The 23,287-nt window shown below is 50.4% G+C and overlaps 5 protein-coding genes; 2 read left to right on the top strand and 3 right to left on the bottom strand.

Moving 5' to 3' along the window:
• Positions 1-642: 642 nt before the first annotated feature.
• Positions 643-4,261, top strand: FFUJ_04394 (uncharacterized protein; the record flags this gene model as incomplete). XM_023572326.1 has 2 exons in its annotated part: positions 643-672; positions 911-4,261. The coding sequence occupies 2 exons, from the start codon at positions 643-645 to the stop codon at positions 4,259-4,261; spliced, it is 3,381 nt and encodes a 1,126-aa protein (XP_023426469.1).
• Positions 4,262-5,997: 1,736 nt separating this feature from the next.
• On the bottom strand, positions 5,998-12,275 carry FFUJ_04393 (uncharacterized protein; the record flags this gene model as incomplete). XM_023572327.1 has 6 exons in its annotated part: positions 5,998-8,326; positions 8,405-9,545; positions 9,594-11,429; positions 11,478-11,565; positions 11,617-12,178; positions 12,232-12,275. 6 exons carry the CDS (start codon positions 12,273-12,275, stop codon positions 5,998-6,000), a joined length of 6,000 nt encoding a protein of 1,999 aa, XP_023426470.1.
• Positions 12,276-15,016: 2,741 nt separating this feature from the next.
• FFUJ_04392 (related to flavin-nucleotide-binding protein) lies at positions 15,017-15,802 on the top strand (the record flags this gene model as incomplete). Its single annotated transcript, XM_023572328.1, has 1 exon — positions 15,017-15,802. The coding sequence occupies one exon, from the start codon at positions 15,017-15,019 to the stop codon at positions 15,800-15,802; it is 786 nt and encodes a 261-aa protein (XP_023426471.1).
• Positions 15,803-15,940: 138 nt separating this feature from the next.
• On the bottom strand, positions 15,941-17,771 carry FFUJ_04391 (related to spermine/spermidine synthase family protein; the record flags this gene model as incomplete). XM_023572329.1 has 3 exons in its annotated part: positions 15,941-16,345; positions 16,395-16,695; positions 16,744-17,771. The coding sequence occupies 3 exons, from the start codon at positions 17,769-17,771 to the stop codon at positions 15,941-15,943; spliced, it is 1,734 nt and encodes a 577-aa protein (XP_023426472.1).
• Positions 17,772-18,850: 1,079 nt separating this feature from the next.
• FFUJ_04390 (DAL81-transcriptional activator-like protein) lies at positions 18,851-21,235 on the bottom strand (the record flags this gene model as incomplete). XM_023572331.1 has 2 exons in its annotated part: positions 18,851-20,654; positions 20,886-21,235. The coding sequence occupies 2 exons, from the start codon at positions 21,233-21,235 to the stop codon at positions 18,851-18,853; spliced, it is 2,154 nt and encodes a 717-aa protein (XP_023426473.1).
• Between the last annotated feature and the right edge of the window lie 2,052 nt (positions 21,236-23,287).

Below are 23,287 nucleotides of genomic sequence, written 5' to 3' on the forward strand. Positions count from 1 at the left end.
ACCAACACTGAAGTGCACTGTCGCTAAAAGGTAGGTACCTACTACCTACAGTACCTACCTACTAACACATCCGCGGCCGCAGCTGCCAGCCAAGCTTTGTTTTCGACAGTCGCTCCCGCGACCTGGGCCTAATCAACCTCAAACTCTCAGTTCAGCCCAGAAGTTTCGTCTCTCACATTCCCTTTCCAAGCTCAAGCCCTTTCCCCGTCTTTCTTTTAAACACCCTCCAGGAAATCAGAGAGACACAAGCGACCGACTGACGCCGAGGTTCTTCGGGGAGAGAAGGCATCCATTTGCTTGCTTGCTGTCTGTCTGTCTGTCTGTCTGTGTGTTTGCTTCGCATTGTTTTGTTTGTTCGGCCAGAATCAGATTTCGCCTAGCTTCTTCCCGACTTCGCATCGTTCTCCCGGGGCTACTCTTCCTTTCTCTCAAAGTCGGGGACCTTTGGAGCGCTTGGGTGTGTGGGTTACAACGGCTTCTCCTTGAGCCTTCAGGTTTATTGCCTCCATTGAGAACTCTCAGGTCCATGGCTTGAACGACGATGAGCATCACCTCCGTTTCCAGCACCGCCATCCTCTGCCTCTAGAATGCCAGCCGCTGCATTCTCTCTCTCGCTTGAGTAGAGCGTCGGCTTCCCTCGCAATGGAAGCTACTATGCAGACCGTTCCAAGTGTAAGTTCGTTGCTAGCTTTGTCCTCCCCGCAAAACCAATCCACAACCACATCGAATCAACCAAGGATCATCACCACCACACCAGCCATCACATGGCGCTGTTATAGACTTTAACCTATCCCACCCCTATTCTGCCCTATCCTACACTTCTCTTGGATCACCTCAAACCCTCTTTCTAAAGTGGCTTACCCACCATCTTTCCCGTTGCAGCAGTAATTGACCGTGTTTATCTATTCAGCTTGTTGGAACCGGCACTGCCATCGCTGCAGCGGCCAGTGGTTTGGTTTTCGGCCAGCCCACCACTGAACCCAACTCTTTCTCTCACTCGACTCGACGTCCTTCTCATTCCAGACGAGTCTCGATAGACCGCGAGCCAAGCAAGCAATCACAATCGCCTGGCAACTTTGCTTCCCCACGGCCCGCTACGAGCAACACAGTTGCCTCTGCTCTCGGCGCCTCGCACTATCACACACTCCCGCGCCCAACTACTGCCTCGAGACCTCCCCTCTCCCGCTACCAGCGACCGCCTATGCCACAGACACAGTCGACTCCCCCTCCTCTGGCCATCAGCAGGAACTCTTCTTTTGTGAGGCAGACCGACTCTCCGGCCATTATCCCCGAGTCTAGAGACTCAATCTCTTCCAATGGATCTTGGATAAGGCGTCTCTCCATTCGCCCACTGTCTCGTCACGAAAGCACACGGTCGAGTATAGGTCCCGACGCGCCTTCCATCTTTTCCCACGGTTCAGCTGCACCCATCTTGCGCAATCCTACAACAGCAACACTCCCCCCAAACAAGCTCGTTAAGCGATCTACCTCAACCCGCATCGATCCAGATCCATTACCGCGACGGCGTGCGAAATCTCACTTACAGATCCTACCCGTTCTTCGCAGACCTGCTACAAGCCACCAGAGGTCTGCAACACTACAACAAGTTCGACCCGATTCTGCGCTGAATACACCAACCGATTCGAACAATTTTTCGTTCGACGACCCATCACGACCCCACGAGTTCCTCGCCCCTTCCCCGCTTGAGCCCCCCTCCAGATCGACATCTGCAAGGAGCGGATGGAAGTCGTACTTTCACTCTAAAAGATTAAGTATAAGCGGACGTACAGGGCCGGGTAGGTTTGGTGAGTTAAGTCCACATGCTCGAGCAATCTCCTCGAGGCGCATCTGCATTGAGAACGACGAGCGCAACAGAGTTCATCTGGTGAAACCAAGAATGGTTTCAGCGGCATCTGCCCCTCGAGGTCTGTTGCCAGCTGCACAAATTCTACCAGACACTTGCACTCATCAATCTCCTGCTGAAGAAAAATCTCCATCATCTGAGGGAACTCCTTCCAGGACGCCCCGCAAGTCGATCTCAATGCCATTTGCATCTGCAGGAAACTGGGCGGTAAGGACGACAGGGAGCATCCGGCGCTCTAAGCGTGGTGCTGAATCCGGGATCGGGAATAAGCGACATGTGTCGGAACCGCTGAGTGGCGCGCAATCTGGCGCCGAACTTCGAACCAATCCGCCGCTGGAATCAACCCTCCGTGCACCATCACCATTATCGGGCCGGCAGGGGTCGTTCCTGGGTTCAGCTGCTACTGTGCAGTTGAAAGGTCGTAAAAGGAATTCATCGTCACCAATCCCCACGGTTCCAAGACTTGCGAACTTCAATGTGGATTCGTCCCGGTTAGGGTCTTCTGCTGGAGTTTCCACTTACCAGGCTCGGCCTAACCAACCCTCCGGAAGTTCTACCAGCTCCACTGCGATGTCACAACTTAGGGCACCGCAGCACGACAGGACCTCCACCATGGAGAGCTCTGAAGGTGACACCCGGGATTGCACATCGGGGGATGACGATGACACGGATTTCAGGAGTGATACCATGTTTGACTCGCTGCGCACTGTTGGCTCCGGACGTGCCCGTGCTGTCGAGACCCCGTTAGAGTCCATGTATGACGAGTCACCACCAAGCACCGCTGGCAATGGTACAAAGACGAAGCGTCTCTCAATCCACGAGATCCTCGGCCGAACATGGGATGAGGATGACAAGATCATGGAAGAGGATGAGAATGCATCCACACCTGTCCGCACAGTCAAGCGATCTGAGGCATCACCACGCTTCAGGCTTGAGTCGAGATTTAACCCATCGCCCTACGATGTCTTAACCACTACGACCAAGGAGTACAGCAGGCTGTCCTTGGACGACGAATTTGACGATGATTGGGCTAGAGGTGATGAGTTTCCCTGTAACCCCTTATCACCTCCCTCCAAAGGGAGTTCACTGAATTCCAGAGGAATTAACCCTAATGTTCGCCTCGCCCTCGCCAATATTAGTGGTAATGGCCTTCCTGATACGAACGGCCACGATGCTACTAATGACCGCCCACTTAGCACTCTCTTCGACTGGAGCGAACCCCCGACACACGATAGATTTGATACTGGACGGAGTTTGCGACCAAAGACTGCTTATGCTAAGGAGATGGACTCTAGAGGTGGTCGCTCCGCCATACGCAAAGGTCCAACACCAACTCATGTTCGAAGCCAGAGCGTCCCCGTGGTTCATGATCCCCCCGAAGATTCCAAGACTACCGGGTCCAAGTATGGCACATGGGGCATGGGCACCAAGACAGTCAGTGAGGACTGGGATGACGACTTCGAATTTGGTGCTGGTCCTGTTGGCAGCAACGACAAGAGTGACAAAATCTTTGCAGTGCCAGAATCGATTCGTGCGACACAACCAAGTGTCAAGGCCCATTCCGGCCATATTCGAGAATTCTCGCTTCTTGTCAATGATTTGAAACGTCTGTGCCGTCATGGGCGAGATATGGATATGCTCGAAGGATCTCAGAGGCATCTCTGGAAGGAGGCTGACGGTATTATTGCTCTCGCATCCCCTGATGAAGAGTCGTTGGACGAGAACGATGATGAAAAGTCAACTTCATCTATCAACTTTGATGCATTCGATATTGACGAAACGTTCGGAGACGAAGGCTTCGATGCCCATTCCATGAATCGCCTCGATGCCGCCTTTGATGGTCACGAGCCTGCTATGTCCAAAACCACTGTCGTTCGAGAACGTCACTCTCCCCGGCGAAGATCTGTCTTCTCTCCAGAAGACGATATCTTCGGTAATTGGCCTTTGAATGACAACCCCCCTTCCAACAGACCCAGTCGCCCTCGAACACCTGAGAACAAGTACAACAAGGCTCATGACGTATCGGGGGTCGTTCGTTCTGTCATTGGGGCTATGCAACATCGTGCTCCCGAGCAAGCACCTGACAACGGCAAGGTCCACTTCGATACAAATAGCCTCAAGGCTCTGGTCAAGAGAGCCGGCGATTTACGAGATACACTGTCCGACATTGTTCGACAGGCCGATCAGATTACGCACAGTCCAATGAGAACACCCAGACATGAGCGCCAGCATGACTCGAGCCCTGCCTTTACACGGGTCTTTGACGACCCCGGTTCGAGTCCTCCTAGAAGAGTGGCACGAAGCCGCGGCAACAATTCACTTAGGGAAGCCGCATCATCCGAAAACTCGCCATCTTCTGGCCTACCACAACGGATGCAGATGATGACTGTCAACTGATGAGTCTGCATCCTGGTGCTCTGTTTTACCTGAGCGTGTATAAAAGAATAATTATATGGGAATTTATTTGCATAGCGGTGGCCTTTGAGACTCAGGTTTATTCGCATACATTCAAGGCTGGGAACTCGTTTCATGGACGATCTGTCTCACGCCCCGACATGAGCTCTTCCGACCGACCTGACCCATCTGGATTCTTCTCGTCTATACATTTACTTTCAAGACGAAAATTGTCCGTATCATCGCTTCTGGTGAGCCTCATTGCCCACTGAAGCTAGATTCTGGACCGGATGGACCCTTGTACGAGGCAGAGCGTACTCGCCATACCACGAGCATAGCTCCTAATGACTTTTTATAAGTAATACGGTAGACGGAACACGAAACGTTGCGGCGCCTATGCCGGTACTCGTTCGCGCGAGTATAGTTTACGAAGTGTCGGTTTTTTTTTAACGAATTTTCTTGCGTTGTCCCTTTGTGTTTATGAGGAAACGTAATGTTTTGTTTGTTATTCATTTTCTTGTTCCTTCTTTCTGCTGTTCTATTCTTGCGGCCCCGAGGCACGCTGTAATGCTTTGATGATTACTCAAACGAAAAGGAAAAACAAGCAGAGGTGGTTGCGAAACAACCTTTTTACTCGAGAGAATTTACGTCCCTTCGCTCGAGACAACAGACAGAACAGTTGTTGCCTACAGAAGCTGCCTTTGAAAGGAGGAAATACCAAGCTGGACATACACGGATCAACAGCCATGAGGAAGACAAAAAGAAGAGAATCACGCAGGGGGACGCTAGCCATGGGGCTGTTTGGGATACATACAGGTTCGGACAGGAAAAGAGCATATGGAGAAAAGGAGAGATGATTGAGTAAAGGCTACCTATAGCTTCTTTATTTCTATTTTTGATGGTTTTGGAGATGTTGCATCGAAGGCGGCGTATCAGTTTTCCAGCTCCAGCCTGTTGTTATGATGCATTCACGCATGGATAGAGTGGTTATAACGGACATGACGATTTACTGCCTATATTTTTGTAGTCTCAAGTTTCGTGAACCTTGGTCCACGTGATGTCTTGTCAATGTTGGGAATAGTTAGTCGGTGGTGGGTGGCTCAGAAGGAACATGTTGGAATCGTGCCACAGGTAATAATGCAAGTCGCGAGGGTATGTTCCTCTAAATCAGCCTAAACAAATTTCTTCTTTTGAGGGACCATAATAGCATGATAGAATGGAGCCTTCCGGAAGTTGTGACATACGATAGTTTTACAAGTTGAGGCATATGAAGCGCAAGGTTCAAGAGGCTAGTAAATATATCGAGTCATTTATTGGTATTTTGATCGATTTGTCATTCGAGTTCGAATGCTTCAGCTACTTTTCTGAGGCTCAGGTTGACTGCGCCGTGTTGTTTGCTACTCATACAGCAGGCGTGAGCAAATGCACGCAATGAGACAAAGAAACCCACCCGCGATGTAGAGACCTATCGCGTCCAACGCCGAACGGTTAAAATCAAATGCTAGGGCCAAGGGCCGAGACCAAATCAAGTCAAGCACGCTCCTATTTCCCCCAACTGGCTGTTACCGCGGTTCAAATAGTAACATCATCCGCTTTGAAAGCAAGGTATAAAGCAATTTCATGTAATAGTTTCGCAAAATCATGCCCGAGAAATCTGATGATCGTAACGTCATGTCACACAACCCAGCCCCAACCTAGCGGGGGTTGTCGTTGTCGCTTGTTTTCCATGCAGGGTTCTGTTACCACAGTTGCACGAATGATAGTCCCTTTCTAAGAGACTTGTCAATCCATGAACCGTCGTCCTTAGTCCCAGGAGCAGGAGACTGTGCGCGAACCCAAAGTCCCTGTGCACTGAAGTCGCGGGGAGTCTCGCTGGCGCCCGGGAGAAAGGCGGATGAGGACGAGCCAGGGTAGAGAGGCATAGGGGGGCGGGCCTTCTGAACGCGACCACGTTGAGAAGTGCCAGATGCAATATGCTGCTTATCGAATTCGCTAAGTGTGGGTGTCAATTCGAGGAAGCGGGCAGTAGAGGGCTTCCAAAGCTCATCTGATGCGATGACAGGCTCGCCAACGTCAGCGCCGGGCTTGGACCATAGTTGATAGTTGTCGGAGTCGGGTGCGCAAGGATCCTCGGTGTCCATCTCTGGGGCCTTTCCAGATCCGAGTCTAATGGCCTCGTCCAAGGCAGCGAGCCACTCAGCGGGTGTAGCAGCGGGCCGGGACATCTCTGACTTGATGGAGGAAGCCCTGGTGAGTGCGGGCACGTCAGAAACGACGGACTCGCTATCAGTGAAAGACACAACCGAGGCAGTTCTCGGTCGGACTGTGGAGAGAGCAAGCCAATTGATCTCGGTAATATCCTGGCTAGAAGCGCGCACAGACCAGAGGCTATCTGTGTTGAGCTTCGGCAGAGATTGCTGCGAGATGCGCTGCTTGGGTCGGGTCTCGAGCGCTGCGGGGCTCTCGGACGTAGTACGGAAGTTGTTTCGGCGGTGATTCAGGCTAAATAGGCCCTCCGAAACCAACGAATCAATCTCACGCTGCAACTGAATGGCGGCGGCATTGGCCTTGAAATCCCAAAGAGGGGCCATGTTCCAGAGGTGGGTAAATCCAAAATCGGGGAAGGCCTCTAGAGCTCTTCGTGGTGAGCGTTCCATACCCTGGGCAGCAGGCGCCAATTTCGTTGTACGGTAGTCGGTGCGCCGGTGGCTGAGGCTAAACAGACCGTCCGGCTCTTCATCACCAACGGAAGCAGTAGCGGGAAGAGGTCCCCACAAGCCAAAATTGACCGCCGAGGTCTCGCTAGGTGTAGAGGGTTCGGAGCCGGTGCCCGAAGGTGCGGAGCTTGATCCGCTCCAGAGACCATCCTCGGACACGATCTCGGAAATAACGGGTATGGCAGGAGTCCACAAGGAGGTGCTATCTACAGGTAGAGGCTCGGCCTCTCTAGGCTTTACTCGGGTAGCATCGTCCTCGACGATGAGATAGGTTGCCCAGGTTTCAGCATCAGGCTGGGGAAGACCGTATGAGATCTTGGCGTTGACTGGCGATTGAGTCCACATGCCTGGTAGCGGTTGTATGGTTCCCCAAAGTCCAAAGTTGTTGACAGGCGCCTTTTTGACCGGGGCGGTCCAGAGCGAGTTGCTTGCGATGGAAGGCATGTCGGCCTTTGCAGGGAGGAGGCGTGCAGCCTCACCAGCAGGAAGATAAGAGTTCCAGGTAGAGTCGTCGGGTTGAGGGAGTCCTTTGTTGGGACGTGAGACAAGGGTGCTAGGAGTCCACAGAGCCATGGAAATGTTCGGATAGTTTGTTGTTTGCTGAAGAGAAGACTGAGCGGGAATTGATGGAGGATACAACAAGTTAATAACCAAGATTTGTCGCCGGCGTGTCGGGGATTCGGATTTGTAAATGACGAGCGGACTTAGCGGCTGCGGAGTCGGAGAGTCACAATCAAGCTTAAGGTCGGCTGGCTTAGAAATGGAATCCTCTAAGAAACGGAACAGAAGCGTTGCCTGCTGCTGTTGCTGGTGCGGATGCCCTGCGCCTGGGGCGCCACGGGACTTAGACTCCCTGTCAGTGCAGGGGTCTAAGATGGATTTGAGCGTCGCATGAGTGCCATTGTCTTTGGTGATTGGTGCGCCAGCCCAATCTTGTTCATTTCGACCCACGTCCATCAATAAGCAGCGAGCCATCAGCGGCACAGGCATGCTTATTGATGCAACTTGACCCCCAAATTGCGGCTGCTGGCGGACCCTGATTCGATTTTTCTCAGAGGCGTGCTCCCGGAGATCCATATCCGGAATCGTCATCGCCATGGTGGTTGTTGAGGTGGGGGGAGCACCAACTGCTGCACCGGCTTTTGCGCTGTAATCTCCAGCCTGTGTGCTTTCGCTCTCGCTGTCGGCGTCTCCATCTTCGTCATACTTTACCTGGGTCTGTGTACGGAGACTTGTCCGATCATTGGCTTTGTCATCTCTGCCGCCGTCGTGCATCTGCATCTGCACATCCTTGGCATAAGCATCCTCGGAAGTCTCGCAATGTTTCAAAAGCTCCGAATCTATACCTTGTCTACAGAGAAAAAACAATCAGCCTCATTCTTGACAATACCCAGGCCAGCCTAGGTCAATGTGGCCGATTTTTACTTACTCATCAATTGACCGAGGCTTTAGTTCGTCCTCGTGAGAAGTTGACATTTTTTCAGGCGGGGCTCCGTGGAAATACGTGTCCGTTAGCTGGGGTACAGGCTGGGCCAGTTCAAAACAGTCCTCATCGTCGCTATCGTACGTTTCGCTCGAATCGTAGTACTCCCCGTCATCCTGCTCGTAGTCTTCAATGTCAAACACCGAGCCGCTATGCTGCATCTGCGTCTGCATACCCCCATCCACCACAGGTTGATAAGTCATGCCAGACATGAACATCGGTGCTATTGTCGCACAGTCTGACCGATCACCCCATGGGAATTGGAAGATCCCAAGTGTCCCGCGCCTATCAGGGAGTGGTTTTGGACTCTCCAGGATATCTGGCAGCATAGTGACACGTTTGATGCGACGCGGGGGGTTGCGGGGAGGTTTTGACTGCTGGACCTTAACTTCCACCACTTGGGTTTTGACTTGAGACACTGGCTGCCAAAGTCCGTCACTGGATACCTCAGTCTTTGATTCAGGTTTCTCCCAAAGTCTTGAGCTCTCAATCACGAGAGATCTCACGTCCTTCCTCACCGGTCCTCGAATTGACCTCCCTGCGATTTCCACTGGGGAGATTTTCCTCGGTGGCCTGGGAGCAGGGGTCCAGAGTGACGGTGCATTGCTAGTGCTGGTAACCGCTTGCACGGAAGCTATGGGGCGCCACAGCACCATGGCCGTCTTGGCAGGACTGATCTGGGCATGACCAATGAAACCCTCGTGATCTTCGGCGTATTCGCTCTCTTCATCAGTATCAGGAGGGGTAGGAGTTGCTAATGAGTTCGTAAACCTGGGGTATGTCGAGCTAGCCGCCAATTTTGTCCTGGATTTCGAGTCGGCCTGAGGGAAAAGCGCCAGAATGTCGTAGTCTGCATCCAGCTGACCTCGCTGCTGGGCAAGCTTTGACAGGCGTGCACTTCCATACCAATATCGCGAATCTCGGCTAGGAGATGTTCCCACAGTTGATAGCGAATCACGAACGTGCATGGTATGGCGAATGGTTTGCCATTGGTGTTCCTGTTCGTTCAGCTCCAGTTCCAGATTTGTCAACAGTGCCAGTCTATCGTTTTCTGCTATCTGATAAGATGAGCCTGGAGAACCAAAATCTTATCCACTGTTAGCGATTGCGCAATAGCAAATTCAGATGAACTTACGGGTCCTGTCTGGCAAAATTCCCACATCTTCTTCAGAAAGGTCGGATTCCACAGGCGATGGCTCCGCGTAGAAACTGTCGGTCCGGCGGAAAACCAGCGGTGCTGGCGGAAGACTCCGACGAGGCTTTGTCGTATATCCCCTGTCAGAGAAAGTTGCTGGACGGATTTCCCCCACTTGGGATGGCCAGAAATGTTGTTTTGCGGTGAGGTGCGTGTCCTCGGCTCGTCGCAATTCCGATTCAGAGCCGACATTAGCTTCGGCAGATGGCTTGCGCACAGTCAAGGGTAATGGCTCCCGAGAACTCTCATCGCTCGATGCTGATAGAGTCTCCGCAACTCGGAGTCCGCTCTGTTGTTGATGTTTTGCCGTAACGGTCACGGTCAGTGCCCTCTGCACGTGAACCTGCATCGCAGGCGACCTGATATCCGCGTCAAGAGCAAAATCCTCATCTCTAACCGTAGAAGGCGTGAGTGCGCTCAGGTCTTCAACTGGCAGGATAGGCGAGGATCGTCGACCGTATCCCTTGCCATGCGGGTCACGCCAAGATGAGCTTGTCGCAGATACTGGCTCATTATCAAGTTGAGCAGTTGTAGGCTGAGGACTCTTGGGAAATTGAATCGACGTCTCACCTAAAGTAAGGCTTGCTGGCGTCTTGGTTGGAGCGGTCAGAGTATTTGACTTGTCGATCTGTGCTTTCGCTTCGTTGTGGTTCGGCTTGAACTCGATATCAGCCGGTAATATTGGTAGCTCAACCATAGATCGTGATCGTCGCCTCGTGATGCGGTCGGCTTCAGTTGGTGTTGGGATGTTGGCGTGTAGAACATTGGCAAATTCATTTAAACGAGATAAATCGTAATTTATTTCTGCTGGTGTGTCATGCGGCTGTTTGAATCTCACGGAACCACACGACAGTGATCGCTTGTGATGCTGGAGGTTTGGAGACCCTTCTGCTGGGAAGAGGGCGCGATCGATGTTCGACTTTCTTGGTATCGGGCGAGGACGATGAACCACCGACAATGTTTTTGCAGAGTCTTCTCTCTTGGCCATGATCTCGTTCGCGTTGCTTCTGGGAATGACGGCCAAAGGTGCTGATTTCGGGGGCTGATTTCGCATTGGCTGGTAGGGGCGCGGTACTCTGGCGTCTACAGGCAAAGAGAAGTTCACGATGGCTTCCCCTCCGGCTTTGGTGGGAGTGCGTGCTTGCAACGTGGAGGGAGCCGTACGAGGAAAGATTGAAAGGGCTGGCGATGGCAACTGTCGAGGAGACTGCCGAGGGGATCGTCGTCGGACTTCCTCCGTCCCCGGTGACAAGAAAGCTGAAGTAGTGGCGGAGGCTGTATTCTCTGAAGATAAAGAGCTGTGTTGAGATTCGGCTAGTTTGACGGTGTCGGCCCAGTTCTCCTGGCTGGAAGCTGAGGTCCTGGAATCAGAGCTGGATCCGGAGCTAGATGTGCTCAAATTTGCCTGGTGCAAGGTCTGGCGATAGCCTTCGGGTTTCGTCGAGCTTGGTAAAGTCTGAGTTCTTGGTAGAGGGAAAAGTTGGCCTAGCACGGGAACGCCACCCATTCCAATGTTGGCTTGCCCAGCAGCTGGCATCGTGATCAAAGGTAGCTCTCGTTTGGGTTCTGTGGGAACTGGCCAAGGTTTTGATGCTCCTGTGAAATCGGCTGCAGATGTTCTCGCTATCTCGTCATAACTCCTCGGGCGACGCATATCCGCACTGGTCATCTGTCGTGTGTTGAAGTCTCGCGAGGCATCGAAATCGTTGACGTCCGCTGGTTGCATGTGCTTTGAGTTGTCGGAAAACAGTCGATCTCGGAACAAAGTGAGTATGCCTATCGAGTCAGCTTAATTCATGGACGGATAGTTGAGAGCAGACCTACCGATTAGTATCAACAGACCTACTGAAGGAACAGTTGTTCGAACAACAATGGACATGGGCTGAATGCTCAGCATCAAAGGAGCACTAGTCTAAGCATAGTCAGTTATGATTGAGCTCATCTATCGGTCGTCTATACTTACTCCTGTCCATATTATCAAACCCAGCACAACAAGAGCAACCGCTCGGGACTGACGAGGACTAATGGCTCCTCTTTGGGTCTCCGAATAGACACCCCGAGAGATAACTCTGATTAAGAGGAAAGCCACGGAAGCAGTGTCGATAACAGACACGGTAATCCCAACCGGTAGAATTGACGTTTGAGTCAAACAGATAGTGTTCAGCTGTGGGCGCTGGATCCCTACGAAGACTCCTCCAAGAATAAGCCGTAAGACAATGAATCCTTGCATGACACCTATCTCAGTGAGAGACGCAAGACTGTGGGTGCTGAAGATCCATAATAGACTCTGTTGTATGGACACTCGTGCGAACTGATCGAATGTTGATGCAAAGGTAACCATGATCTGACAGCCTGGCATAGAGTTGATATTAAGTAAAAAGGCGAAGAAATCGATTTGAGCCCATAGGGCTGAAGAAATAAGGAACGCGATGAGGGCCAGCCTCGGAGCATCTCGAATGATTTTGGAAGCACGATTATTTAGAAGAAGAAAGGCACCGGTTATACCAGCATGGGCGACCAGGCCACTGTTCTCTGGTTATTCGATCAGTTCGTATGGTGGTGGTAGGGGATGACTTACAAAGTAAAGGCCGCAACCAGGGCCTGACGGTGATTGTTCGTCATGAAAGCGACATTAGTATTAGAACGAGTGTAACGAAGAGTAGATGAGGCTAGGAAAGTGAAAGGAAAACGAATGGGATCTTGGGTCAACCAAGACGCACACTACTGCATGTAGTTCAGCGGTATGTGCGATTAGAAGAGAATAATGGCAAAAGAGGGAAAGGAGAGATGGAACGAAATGCGATGCAACGATGGGAAAGTCACCAGAGCCGTCAACAGATGGGGACAATACTTTGAAAGGCAGAGTTGCACTTGCAACACTAGGTATATCATGCTGGGTTTCAGACGAAGGTCTTGGGTCAAACTGGCTTTGTTCGAGCTCACTCGCGTGGTCGCTTGTTTTGTGGCGCACAATCCGACATGATTGGGTGGAATAGAGATATCATGGTGTTTCGTCAAGGCCCAATGTAGCATCTCCCGTTATGAAACTGGAGTCGTCGGAGATGGCGGCTGTTAGGGCAACACTGAGACGAGGCTCCAGACTGGACTCGGCGCTTGACACAAGCCGGTCCACTGTTGAACTATAACAGGCATAGACGATAGCATACCGATGCCATCCATGGCAAAGTTATGAATAAGAGAGGGAGCCTGCTGGACTATAACCGCGAGTGTTGAGCTATTCCATGGATCAGACTTATTCGGAAACAGCTTCCAAGTTGGGAGCGAGACCGGTCTGTTGAAACATGGCGAAGGAGTTTGTTTGACTGTGACTGTGACTTTGACTTTGACTTTGGCCGGGAGATGGACGATCAGCAAAAGACTTGTTCAACTCATGTCATGGCTAATAAAAGTAATAAAAGAAAAGAGAAATAACGCTCGTCCTCTCGCGTTCAGATGAATTAACATGACATCCCATTACCCGTTCGGACAGTGACCGAGACATGATATGGCGGGGCAAAGGGAGGCCTGCTGTTGGTTGACCAAGTCGCCGCCCAAGGCATGGCACAACTTACAGGGTGACAGGCACCCTGGACTATGGCGCACTCTTATGTAGGTAGGAGGAAGAGGGAAGAGGCGAGAGTGAGGTTATTGCCGAGGATACCTTATAGTTGTAGCGTGGTAGTGATTATGGAAAGCGAACGGGTTGGAGATGGAGAAATGAACGGGCATCAATACTTGTCTACCTATGTATATTCTCTTTCTCAGTGGAGCCTCACTCTTATTCAACCCGAACACGCCCGAATGACGACAAGGAAGAGGGAGGGGCCTTGGGCCTTTCTTTCCCAAACTGGACTAAAACACGGGCACTTGGATGCAGCCCGTTGCTACCCTACGAACTTCCCCGGATTTCTTGTAATAACCTTACCCAGCGACTAACGACCTCAAGTCTGTGTGGTAAACTCGATATCAATCGTTCAGCGTTTGATGACCAGGTCGACTTGGGAATATGGTTATAAGTCTATGAGAGGAAAGAAAACCCAGGGCTTTAATCCTGAATGACAAAAGGACCCAGGTGACTTAGTCTAAGTTTAGGATAAACTTGGTGTACCTTTTGCTGAGTTTATTTTTACACCTTATATCAGGGTCTAGTGTTTTCTTGCTCCCTGAGGGCAAGTGTTCTACCTGTTGAATTTGTTGGTTGTAGGAGTTATTATTACCAGAATGATTCAGGAATGGCCATTAATCAGGCCATAGCAGCGCTGCTTGCTGGTCTGCAGTAATTGGTCAAGTGACCGTTGACAGCCACAAGTCCCGAGGTGTTGAGTAAAGTTTTCGTTTGTAGAACCACGTTGAGTACAAAGTCACACAACAGTCGGCCTAGACAACACCCAGGCAAATGCCTTGATGCCAATTAACTATTACTAATACCATCCAAACCTCCGCGCTCCATGCTTTTTCATTATGGGACAGGTGCCAGGTTAGCTAACGATATCGATGTCTAGGGTAGGGCATAACGTAATAAATAAATCACGGGCTGAACCTTGGCTGTTCCTTGGCTGAATCTCAGGTCGACGGGAGTGTATGACAAAAGCTGCAATATGATACCCAGAAAGAGACAAGCCAGCCCCTCTCCATTGTCCTTCCTATACCGTCCACGGCCGGTCCCCCCGGTCACCTACAAAGAGTCACAACCGGGCCGGTAGATCAGCCTTGGTCTGATATCAGCAACTTCAGCCTCGAACTCTACAGACCAGTTAGTCACTGATCCCGCAGCCGCCAAATATTACTACATCCGTTCGGAATTCTCATGGTACATCCTATCAAAACCTAGATATAGCCAAGATTGATTCCAAATGAAAACCCAGTCACCAGCTGTCAAAACCGGGACTTAACCTCCAAGACCCCCATACGCAAATGCAGCTACCGGCGGCATGCGGCATGGAATTACTACATTCAGATTCATGATCTGTGACTCGCCAATTGGATTCTACGCAATGGTCAGATGCCACAGTTAGCCGCACCACCATAACCGCTGCTAGCCAGATGTGGCTGGATATCTTGAAAGTATACTGTCATGGCAGTGACCTCGAAAGGCGCACAAGTGCTGTACATTAGGTGGTATTTTTCTCAACATGTACACTTCAAATTGCTCGGACAAATGTACCGAAATATTGAATGACATGATGCCGTATCTCGGCTCCGATGCGACGACTCACATCTGCTTGGTGGTGGGATCTATAATGATGCATGAGTAACACGATGTCCAAGTATAAGAGGTAGAGAAATCACCACAATCAGAGACATCACTAATTACAACCAACTCATTACCGTCTTCCACAGAATCGACATTAGCATCAATCACAATGGCTCGTTTCGATCTCGAATATCCCAAAGAGGCCATCAACACCGTCAAACGTGAAAATGACCGCGGTGTTTATGCCCTAAAGACAATTCACCAAATCATTAACACTTGCCAGATCCTCCATGTCTCTTTCAACACGCCCGCCCAATCCTTCCCCGTCATCCTCCCAATGATCGGCCAGATGGGCTCATTTGACCGGCCTAGCGCAGACATTGGTGACCCTCTGGACCTCTATCTTCACGGATATGTGTCAAGCCGCATCATGAACTTGGGCCGCAGTGCTAGTGACGAGAAGGGCATGCCGGTTTGTGTGGCTGCATCGCATGTTGATGGACTGGTTTTGGCTTTGTCTACCTTCCACCATAGTTATAACTATCGCTCTACGGTACTCTTCGGTCACGCGATCCTCGTAGAGGACGAGGAGGAGAGGATGTATGCCATGGAGCTCATCACGAATAGTGTGGTGCCGGATCGTTGGCGACACACCCGTCTCCCGCCGACCAAAGCTGAGCTTCAAAGCACTGGCATACTCAAGGTCAAGATTGCATCAGGAAGTGCCAAAATCAACACCGGTGGTCCCAGTGACGATAAAAAGGACATGGAGGACGAGTCGATCAAAGATCAAGTCTGGACAGGCGTCTTACCTATTCACGCAACCATGGGTGAATCAGTGCCTGGCCCTTACAATAGGGTTGATGTGCCAGACCACATCGCTGAATTCTCCAAGGATTTCAATGAGGACAACCAACAGTATGCGTTGAATGCTGCAAGGGACCCCAAAAAGTAGGCTGACAGAGTGGTCAATTCAAATGTCAGTTATATGGTACATCCAGGAACAAGTTATACCTTAGCAGGCATCTAAGTAGAAATATACACAATGATACGAAATATGTGCAATCAGAACATATACAACATAGATACGTGTCTACCACTGCTCCCAGATCGTTCCAGGTAGCACAGATCGCATGATCTTCCAGTGTCCAGCAGCGCTATCCTGGTGCCACTTGGTAACCTTGCTTGTTTCGTTCTTGTCGAGGACATCAGTAGCATCATCTTCAAGGAAGACCTGCTCCTTAATCTCATACTTGGGCAATAGCAAAGCCTGCCGAACTTGGCTTCGGAGGAAATCCTTTTGCTTGGGATTGCGGAAGGTGATTTCTCCTGGTGTCTTGCGGCAGAATATGACCATGTTGGTAAAGTCGCTTCCCCACTTCTCAACATTGGCCTCGTCTCGTGGACTCTCACGGAAGATACGGCACGAGGGGAAAATCTTTTTGATGGTGCGGTATATGAGCTGAGGTGTGGGAAGACCAAAGTCACCAGCATAGTTCTAAAGGTAAAGTTAGTGTATGGCTCAAGTTGATGCTCACTTTACTTACAATAGCAATGACTCCATCATCCTTCAGCAAGTCTCCCAAGCCCTGGAGGAACTCGAGAGTGAAGAGGTCAACAGGCTCTGCACCACCAGTGAACACATCGTGAACAATGTAGTCATAGGACTTGGATTGCTTCACCAAGTCAGCTGTATAAGAGACAGCATCGGCAACGGCAGCAGGTTTGTTCTCGCGAAGATCAAAATATTTTTGAGCGAACTCATAAACCACTGGATCAATCTCAACCACGGTAGTGTCAATGCCGTGAGAAACAAAGGCAGAAGGGGTAGTTCCAATGCCAAGGCCACTGTGTTATGTTAGGGAGTTATGGTTAAGCGCAAGAGCGAGCACTTACATGACAAGGGCGCTAGCTTCGCTGTCAGGCAGGGGAGCCTCTCGCTCAACAAGGCGAACAGCTTCGAGCATGACGAAAACACCGTAAATCGGCTCGGATACTCTTCGACCATTGAGCTGAACCCACTGACCTCCAAGAAGACTATGATCACAGCGCATTACACGATAACCTCTCTCTAGGCTCTCGATGACTGACACATAGCCAGTCAACGACTCGCGGCGCTCCAACAGCGTCCAATTCTGGGCTGTCAAGGTACTGTTAAGAGCATCGGTGGCCATGGGTGTCATAACGTGGCTGTTTAAGACTGCTGTATGCAATAGCGCAGGGAGAGCCAAGACGAGATACTTGGACGGTGCCATGATAGCATAGATGGCCCCCAAGACAAGCTCCATACCGACACGAGTAAACACAAAGGTGCTTCCAAAAACACCCTGCAGCTTCTCCATGAACTGGTTCTCAGCCAGCCTAAACAGACCCCAAGAAACAATGCCAGGCGCCGCATCTGCGACGAATTTGGGCAGTGCGCTCAGATCAGCGTCCTCAAGAACATCGGCCACGGAGGCTGCCGAAACGATCGCCAGGGGGAACAGGGTGAAACCCTCGATAATGAGAGGACCCCACCAGGAGCCAAGACGGTCAGTGAAGGTGCCGAGAAGAAACTGGATAGCCGGGATATTAAGGGCGATGACCGGGAGAAGCTGAGAAGTCGACATAGGAAGAACCATGCGGAGCATCAAATTGCCAGCCCAACCAATAAAGCAAGCCGCCTTGAGCGCAGTTGTATGCGTGACAGCAGAAGGGATGGACCCAAAGATAGGGGACAGGTTGAGCTGCGACGCGCCCGACGCGACACCCAACAAACCAAGGAGCAAAAGAGTCTGGAAGTAAACAAGCGCTTGACCCATGAGTCGCTTCGAAAAAGTATCTTCCTGGGCCTTGGTCGCAAGTTCCTTGAGTTCCTTTTCAAACCGTTCCGGCGTGAAGCCCTCAGGCGCGCCAGTCGCCTTGCCGTCCTGTTTGGGAGCCATTATGAGATACGAGGGAAATTGATAGACAAAGAATGTACAGAAAATACAAATCAGGATATGAATAAAGAAGAGAAATAGACAAGAACGGCCTGGCCTGTCGGTTCAAATGGCCTGCACTTGAAGCTCGTTGACAGCTGGTTGGTTGGTTGGTCAGGTATTTACAGTTATGAAATCAAGCTCAATTAAGGTTGACGTGGCGGGAAACCCTTTTCTTTATTTGGATTCTTTGTGGCTGGTGCAGTGGCTCAATTGAAGTGTGGGGCAACGTTTACTGGTATCTGGAGAGTATAAGTTAGGCTTCAACACCAGTATAGAAACAATTCTTCTTATACACAAATGAAGTCCTGTCTATTCAGCTTGCATTCATATGATATAGACTCGTACTAAAAGCTATATCCCACCACTCCACCTCATGGTAGTATCTATCTAAATATTTATTTACTGTCTTGCATGCACAATGTGACATTGGCCACTCGCACGGCAATCCTCTCGGTTTGAACCTGTGACTGTTACAATTACCGTGCTGAGTGTACTTATATGGCTGTTATAGTTGCGAAAATGAAATAAGACAAAACGAAATAATGTTCTCTGGAGCCAAATCATGAGATTCAACGTAACTCAACTGCTGGTGCTGCCATTCCTCGTATTATACGTAATTCGTAAAAGTCCAATCCAATCTAACTGATCATGCACACCTTGCTTTATGCAACTCTGAGTTCTCAATGCTCGTATCCCCAGTATAATGCGCCCTCATGCTTCCCGTCATGTCCCGAACCCCTCCAGAAGGGCCCCGAAGCCCAAGGTATCATTCACTAAACCAAGCCCAAATGATCAGATAGAAAAATAACCATGGTAAGGCCCAAAAGGATGACAATATACCCATGCCAACTCCTCAGCCCTACCGAATCGCAATGCAGCAATGCAGCAACGACAGAAACGCCTGAACGATGCAAGCCGTGGCAATATGTTCCATGAAAACACCTCTGATCGTTCCTCGATCGTGGTAGTTGTCTGAATCTCGGAACCTTCCTCCTTTTAGGTGTATCTTGTTCCCCCCCCCCCCTCTCCCCCTTTAATCCTTACATCCGTGGAGGATAGTCTTCCATATCGTCGTCACTGCTGTCTATCTCCTCCTCTTCTTCCTCATCATCTGTCCGTGGACTATACATGACGCTCATTTCTGGCGCACTTGGCCTGCTGCCCAGGCTGTCCAGAATACCACCACTGAAAATGGGTGGCGCGGAAACCGAAAGGTCCGCATGGCTCCCATTCCTACTCATGGAGGGTTTTTCGGGGAGCTGCTTGAGCAATCCTGTGGATATATCCAACATTGTCATCGCAAACTCAGTCAGACCCTTGCCTTCCCCAGGTTTGGAGCTAACTGACAGAGTCCATCTATACTCTCCCAAACGTCTTCGATACCAATCCGCTTCCTCGCGTCCAGGTGATGTTGCCCAAAGGAGAGATCCAAAGGTACCAATCAATGCAAAGTTAGTCTTGGAAGCGAAGTACCAAAACGAACGCAAATGGTTGGGTCCGAGTCTGTTGACAAAGTCCATGGCAGAAATGAGGCGTGCTTTGGCGGCACTGCGGCAGATGTGCTGCACGTACGAGTCGACAGAGCTAGAGGGAGAAGCCAATGACCGGATGATTCGTCGATGGAGCGTGATTTCGGCCGCAAAGTATGCCAGATGGAGATATCCAATACTGGACAACCTGTTTGATGAAGGGTTAAGGGAAGAGTATGAAGAGTCGAGGCGAATCAATTGTGGTAGACCTCCATACCATTCCTTCAATTTGAGCTGAATGGGTTTCGCAAGCGACAGAACGAGTTGCGTTCCTTGTTTACCGGCATTTGCAACCGTGTTCATGGCTTGAAGAGTATAGAAGGTATCCAGAATTTCGGAGAGTATCTCCGAAAGTTGTACCACTCGTGTAAACAACACCCTTCCCTTCTCAATATCGAGCTTCTCCTCCGGATCGTTCTCGTCCCATTCAACGTCAGGGAAGTCATTTGCTGTTAGAGGCTGAACACCCCAGTTAGTAGCAAAAATGTGCGATGGCCGACCGTGAACTAGAGCACCCCATTTGTCCTGCATGTAAAGTGCCCAAGCCAATCGTTTTCTCAGGCCCTTCTCCCATGGTGGTATTTTCCAACCAGTGCAATCCAGGTGCAACCCCAATTCATGACCAAGTGCGACAAGTTGGGCGGTAGGGGCCCACTGGTCACCCTCGGGCCTCTGGGAAAGAAGTAGACCAGCCTGGATAGTCGAAAGCTTGGGTCGAAAAGTGGCTTCATCAAGGGTTGTACGCACGATGCTCTCGAGCTCTCTAACATTGGGTCGTGGCAAGCCAGCCAGTTCCTCACTCTGATCCCACCAATTGATGGCAAGGATGTACACAGCTGCTAGTAATGGTGGTGAAAACTCTCGATAAGATCTTTCATACTTTTCCAAGAAGACATGTTTTTGGATGATAGGAAATCCTGGGTGCACGACTCGAAAGTATATGTCGATGAGACGTCTGCCATGGGGAGCCACGATGGATTCGACATGATCGACATCTTGCGTAACATGTTCGTGTCCTGGAGTGCTGGAGTCAGGAAGCATCAAGAAAGTATCGTGTTCGCTGACTTTGCGAAGAGTGCCTCTTGATAGTAGACTTTCGTCATGAGGATCAAAGGAGGAGAGGTTGATGAGTGAAGGTTCAAAGTCCGTGGTCGGACCAATGTACTGGCTGTAGCGATCATCCTGGAGGCCAAGCGTACGTTTAAGCATGGTCGGGCCTCCAACATTGGCCATCTCCTCCAGGAACGAACTGCTAGCGGCGGTACTGGAAAGGCTGGAGTTATGGTTTCGTCGCCTAGATGCGAGACCCGGTGAACTGTACGAGGCCAATCATATGTCAGACAAAGGCATGCAAGGAGGAACACGAGTAAGGTGAAAGGTTATCAGAGAAAGGGAAAGAGTGTAGAAGGAAACGATAGACGCATGGGAAAGGCACGGGGACCGGTGGAGCATTCAAGCCAGGATGAGTGTGGAGGGCTCGGCGGCATGAATATGGAGAAGAGTATGGATATGGAGAATGAGATGGGGATATCGGAATTGAGCTGACCTTCTTTTCCCGATAATTTCATCACTAGCCTCGCCATGAAGCTTCCTTTTTCGGGACTGAGGGCTGGATGAAAGGGAACATTCGGAGCCAGCAGCTTGGCACTGGATGCAGCAGTCGTCGTCGTCGTTAAGGATGCAGTTGACGCGAGAGTACCGACATGATAGACAGGGTGGGATGGAGGAGGCGTTGAAGGATGAACCCTCAACGGGTGCAGAGCTGGCGACTCCGTGACCCATCTCGAGCCTATGGAAGCTGTCCTGGCGATAAGCAGATGGCTCTGGCCGAGGAGGTTTAGGAGCAATGGCGATAGGCGCCGTCCTCTGGACTGGGGCTGAGGACTGGGGAGACATGGTGGGAGAAGTTACGGATAGATCCAGAACAATGTATGGAACCTCGATACCGCCGCAGGTGTGTCTGTCTGTCTGCCTGCCTGCCTGCTATCAGCAGAGCAAAACACCAACAAACAGAGGGTGTGTTGCTGTCAGGGCACAACCTAGGGCTTGAATTGTGTTACACCAGAATACCTTACAGGCGCCCGTTGCCCTGCAATAAACGGGCGCAAGAAGGTTGAGCCTCAGTGGCTCTTTGAGTTGTCAGCCTCCCGTCTCGGGGGTACAATGCAGCAAGATTTCCGATACGGGTGGTGGTAACGATAGAGAGATACTGTAGGTGGTGGTTTTTTTGGGGGATGCGATAAAGCCCCACGGGGTCGACAGTGACGCAATGCGGTTGGAGCTACGACCACTGAGAAGCGAGATGATAGGTAACGATAGCTAATAGAACCACGTTATCCAAATCGAGTTGATTGAGTTGATTAGAGTCACACACACGACACGAGTCAATGGTTGGTGTGAGATAAGAATCTGGGGAAACGGAAGACGGGATGTGATGGGAGGCGAGGCGAGGCGAGGTGTGATGCAAGGAAGAATGGGAAGAAGGAGAAGGGAAAAAGATAAGAAAATGCCCGAGCGAGCGAGCAATCAAAGTGTGTAAGTGGTTGGCGAAGGAAGACGGGAGCCAGCGCGAGCGAGGGCAAAGAGTGGGATCCAAGATGCTGGGATCCAATGTCAGGGACTTGCTGGGATGATTGGGGATGGCGGGCGCAGATGGGCGCCGATGGAGTCGAGTCGGTCGACGGCGCAGAAGTGACAGCGACAGCGACAGAAACAGAAACAGAAACCAGACCAGACCAGGGGTGTATTTCTTTGGTTGGTTTAGTTATCTGATAAGGCTTCTGCAAGCGGGGAGAGGGTATTGACTAAAAGAACGATAATCAGGTTGAGAAATACCGAACTCGGTCCTTATTGTTGAGCCAATCCTCCTCTGTTTTCTCTGTCTTCCCTCTTGTCTTTTCTTTTCTTGTCTTGTCTTGTCTTGCCTAGGCAGTCTTGTCCTGCTGTCCACTCTTCGTCTCCCCTCTCTGCAACCAAGATTAGATATATAAGGTATGTAGGTTGCAGATGCGATAGTCCGGAAATTGTACGGCGATGGATGATGCGGTGCGACACAACAAGCGAAAGTCTAGACAGACAGGACCAACGCTCCCAATAACTCAAGTCAGCTTGTTCAATTCAAGCCCGACCCCCCGACTTGCAAGTCAGGAAAAATGGCCACAACTCAAGTCTACAAAGGTCCTGACTTGCAAGTCCGCAAGTCCACATAGTAATATTAGTAATACATAAGTACCTCTTATTTTTTTCTATTTTAAGGCTCTTTTTATAATAAAAATAGCAGATTTAGGGTAGGATTTTTAGTGTTAAAAATCATAATCGGTAAAACCCCAGTAAAACCCCTCACTTCCCCACATCAATCTCCCATAGCGTGCCAAAAGAGCTAGCTTTCTTCAATTATCACCAAATCGCCTTTTTAACCTCTTTTTTAACCGCGTTTTTTTCACAACACCACGGCGATATCAATATTGCCTTTATCAGCATCTTTTTCGGCATCATCAAAAATATCAGTAGCTAAATTTTCCATCAGTTCAAAGCCTCCCTCAATCGCCCAGCAGCTGGCCAAGATTTCCCTGCCTAAGAAGGGGCATTACCTTCAGCTATCTGACCTCCCAGTGCTCTGCCGCAGAAGGTACCTCTTTACGCTAGAGAAATAGGTACATAAGCATATACCCCACCGCAGTTAGGTTCTTAATTACGGTTACGCCCTTATGTTAACCGCCCCCTATTAATATCACCCTATTGGTATAGCCTTTTGGCTCTATAAGATATATAATACTAAGGGCGACTTCAAAGATAGATTATATAACTTCTTACAGGCATCTTCATTATATAATAAATACCTAAAGGTAGCCTACAGGATTATCAGAGCAATAGGCAGTTCTAAACAGCCAATATCGCCATCACCGCAGCCTTTATTATAGCTATCTATGCTATAAGCCTTCCAAAATA

This window comes from Fusarium fujikuroi, chromosome FFUJ_chr02 (genome assembly GCF_900079805.1).
Source record: "Fusarium fujikuroi IMI 58289 draft genome, chromosome FFUJ_chr02".
Classification (NCBI taxonomy): Eukaryota; Fungi; Ascomycota; class Sordariomycetes; order Hypocreales; family Nectriaceae; genus Fusarium; species Fusarium fujikuroi.